Raw genomic sequence first — 3,548 nt, forward strand, 5'->3', positions numbered from 1 at the left:
AGCAGGAAATTTTGACTATCCTGTGGGATTTTCATCTTACCAGCCTTATGCAGTGGGCTGCTCCTGTAACTCAGATAGACTTGGGAGGACAGTCAAGAGCAGAGATGGGCAGAAGAGTGAACTGTCCACCTTGGTACCTAAGCATTTCTCTCCTCATTTGGCCTGGAGTCAGCACTGGGAGGCACAGGAGGTGATTTCTGCTCTCCCAGATCAGCCCCATCTCCTGGGTGTGCTTTGGTCTCAGAGGCATGTCAGCTTTTGACCTCCTTTTAAAAATGTGAGGTTGCTGGGGATAGGTTCGTTTTAAGCCTCTCAGAGGACACCTGACTTATCGGTGAACCCCTGGAACGAGGTTAGTGGACTGCCCAGCTGCGAGCAAGAGAAACAAGACCTTCCTGGGATTTGAGGGAAGGTCCTGGATGTCTGGGGGTATCAAAAAGATGCTGAAAAGGATGACAAAATCGAACACTCATCCGTGATTTTTAAAAATTCAATAAAATAGGAGTTGATGGATATCTCCTTAACCTATTAAAATATACATCTCCTGGTTCTAAAACAGTATCTTACTTCACTGACAAAACATCAGTAAGTCAGAACCGCGGCAAGGATGTCCACTGTTTCCACTGCTGCTTAGGATTGTATTAGTGGTATTGCAGTTGACAAGAGGAAGCCATTAGAAGCATAAGAATTAAAAAGAACATCATAAATATATCAGCTTTCCCTCAGTTAATTCATAATTTTAATGTGATCCTGACAAAAATAACAAATTGTTTTCTGGCTATCAAGGATGAAAACTAACTATACCCACTGCATCTGGGATGGTATTCATTATTACTTTATAGGAGCAGATATTCATTGAAGTCCTTAATGACAGTACTGTTCAATTTTTTAATGTTTTTTAAAAATTAATTTTTATTGAAATATAGTTGATTTACAATGTGTTAGTTTCAAGTGTTCAAGTGTACAGCAAAGTGATTCAGTTATGTACACATACACACACACACACACACACATATTCTTTCTTAGATTCTTCTCCATTATAGGTTATTACAAGGTATTGAGTATAGTTCCCTGTGTTATACATTTAGGTACTTGCTTGTTATCTGTTTTAAATATAGTTTTATATGTTAATCCCATACTCCTAATTTACCGCTCCCCCGACCTTTCCCCTTTGGTAACCGTAAATTTGCTTTCTATGTCTGTGAGTCTATTTCTGTTTTGTAAATAAGCTCATTTGCATCATTATTTTAGATTCTACATACAAGCGATATCATATGATATTTGTCTTTCTCTGTACTGTTCAATTTTGATATACCTCTGCATTATCTGGAATCTTGTCAAAATGGGGTTTTGGATTCAGTAATCAGATTAGGACCTGAAATTCTGCATTTCCAACAAGCTCCTGGGTGGTAAGATGCTGCTTGTCTGGGGACCACACTGTGAATTGCATGGCTTTGAGACAAATGAGTACAGGGCTAATAAGAATAATGTTGTCTACAGAATTTGAGAAGCTAAAATAACTTCCTGTGTGGTCCCATGCAACAGTATGAACTAATGGAAAATTCCAGAAATACTGTTTATTTTAGGCATGAACTGAGCCTCGTCTTTCTGTAGGCTTGTTAACAGTTTGCCAGTATTTTCCGGGGCCTTGGGAACTGAGCTTTTCTTGTGCACACTCATGTGGGAGGCCTGCAGAAGGTTTTGGAAGGTCCGGGAGTTAGGTGGGGGCACAGGGTAGACTTGACTTTGGAGCATAACCAGCAGGTAAATATGACAGAGGAAGTAATGGCTGTTAACTGTGTACCTTCCATTACAGGCTCAGGCAGGGAATATTCAGAGCACTGTAATGTTAGACAAACAGCAAGAGCTTGACAGCAGGGTCAGAAATGTGAAGGACAAAGTTATGGTGAGTATTTAGTAAATGTATACATCTTCTTTGTAACTTTTTGTAGAGGAAAAAAGGTTTCAATTGCCCTAGTGTAAGCATTGTAACTGATTTCAGGCTTTTAAGTAGTTGAGAAGAAAAGTGTCGTTCAAGTTAGAAACCCTAAGTAAACAAATTGGTGAAACCAATGAGCAGATAGACATTTTTGGCCCCTGTTACAACTTCCAAACATTGAGCTTATCTTTTCCTTCCTTGCAAGATTGTGCAGTAACTGTTGACTTTGCCCTATCACCCAGTAAACTAGCTGTTGCTGCTGTAAATAGCCCTTTATGTCTGCACCTCTCAGATGGGGGTGTGTCTGGGGTTACATAGAGTCCTAGGATAAACATGGTCTTCCTCAAGCACCTGTTTTATTCTAAGACTTGGAAGGGGAACAAAAACATCTCAAACAAGGAAATTCTGATGTATTTCTGATTAGAATAAAATATCCACAATAAGTTTAAGATAAAACTTCCCAGACATTTATGGAGGTGGTGCCCTTGGTGGTATGTGTTCACTTCCTTCCACTGTGGGTGCTGTTTGGGGGAAAGGGTGAGGAGTCCAGCCTTGCACTGGGCCTGTATCTGTGGAAACGGCCTTTCTGCTGAGGGGCCGGCTCTCCTGTGGGCCTCTGGGTCACACCAGCGTGGCCTTGACTTTGTGCTTCAGACGGCATGTTGCCAGACTCCAGCAACTTTGTCTTGCTGCCTCTGAGAGAAACACTTCATTAAAGTAGACATCAAGTGACCCAGTCCAGAAATAGCTATATATTTTCTTTCTTAAAAAGGTTATTATATACTAGCTAAGGAGATAGAAATTATTTCATACGTGTGATTAGAATTTTGCAAGTCTAATCCATCTTTGAGGGAGCGGGATTGCATCCATGGTTTTCTGGGTCCTGTAGTACCAGTAATCTGTCTCCTAAAGTCTTTGTCCTAAGTATGGTGGAAAACTTGTTTCTGTCTTTACTTGTAGTGTATAGAGCATGAAATCAAGACCCTAGAAGATTTACAGGATGAATATGACTTTAAATGTAAAACCTTGCAGAATAGAGGTAAGAGTTAACATTTAAAGCAGTGTCCATTGCCTGTAATTTTTTCTACCTACACTAGATAACAAAGGCAGATACTCCTTCATATTTACCAAACATTTTAAGACTCTGAATTGCTAGTCTTGGCTTCTTGGTGACCCAGGCCAGGGTTTTTTAACCTCAGTACTATTGACATTTTGGGCCCAATAACTGTTTTGGGGGTTGTCTTGTGCATTGTAGTATGTTTAGCAGCATCCCTGACTTCTGCCCACCAGGTGGCAGTAGAACTATCCCCAGTGGTGACAACCAAAACTGTCTCCAAACATTGCCAAGTGATCCCTGGGGGGCAAAATCACCCCAGTTAATACATACTGGTTACGTGCTATTCACTTTACTTACTGTGCCTAGCCCACTGATGGACAAAGACTGATGTGTGTGTGGAGTTCCCCTGCCCTAATAACTGAAGTTCCTCCAAATATTCCAGCTCCATTTGTATACTCCACAGGTGAAGTTCAGCATTTTTCACATTTTAAAGCAGTTGCGCACGGATGTTGTTGTTTTAGCTCGTTTTTTTTTTTTTTTTTTTTTTTTGGG

The 3,548-nt window shown here is 40.5% G+C and overlaps 1 protein-coding gene across 1 annotated transcript in view; it reads left to right on the forward strand.

The window, feature by feature from the left end:
* Positions 1-3,548, forward strand: part of STAT1 (signal transducer and activator of transcription 1) — a 33,602-nt gene that overhangs the window by 9,073 nt on the left and 20,981 nt on the right. The window contains 2 exon segments of the mRNA XM_007464960.1: positions 1,817-1,906; positions 2,900-2,978. Coding sequence (XP_007465022.1) covers positions 1,817-1,906; positions 2,900-2,978 — 169 coding nt within the window.

This window comes from Lipotes vexillifer, unplaced genomic scaffold (genome assembly GCF_000442215.2).
Source record: "Lipotes vexillifer unplaced genomic scaffold, Lipotes_vexillifer_v1.1 scaffold903, whole genome shotgun sequence".
Classification (NCBI taxonomy): Eukaryota; Metazoa; Chordata; class Mammalia; order Artiodactyla; family Lipotidae; genus Lipotes; species Lipotes vexillifer.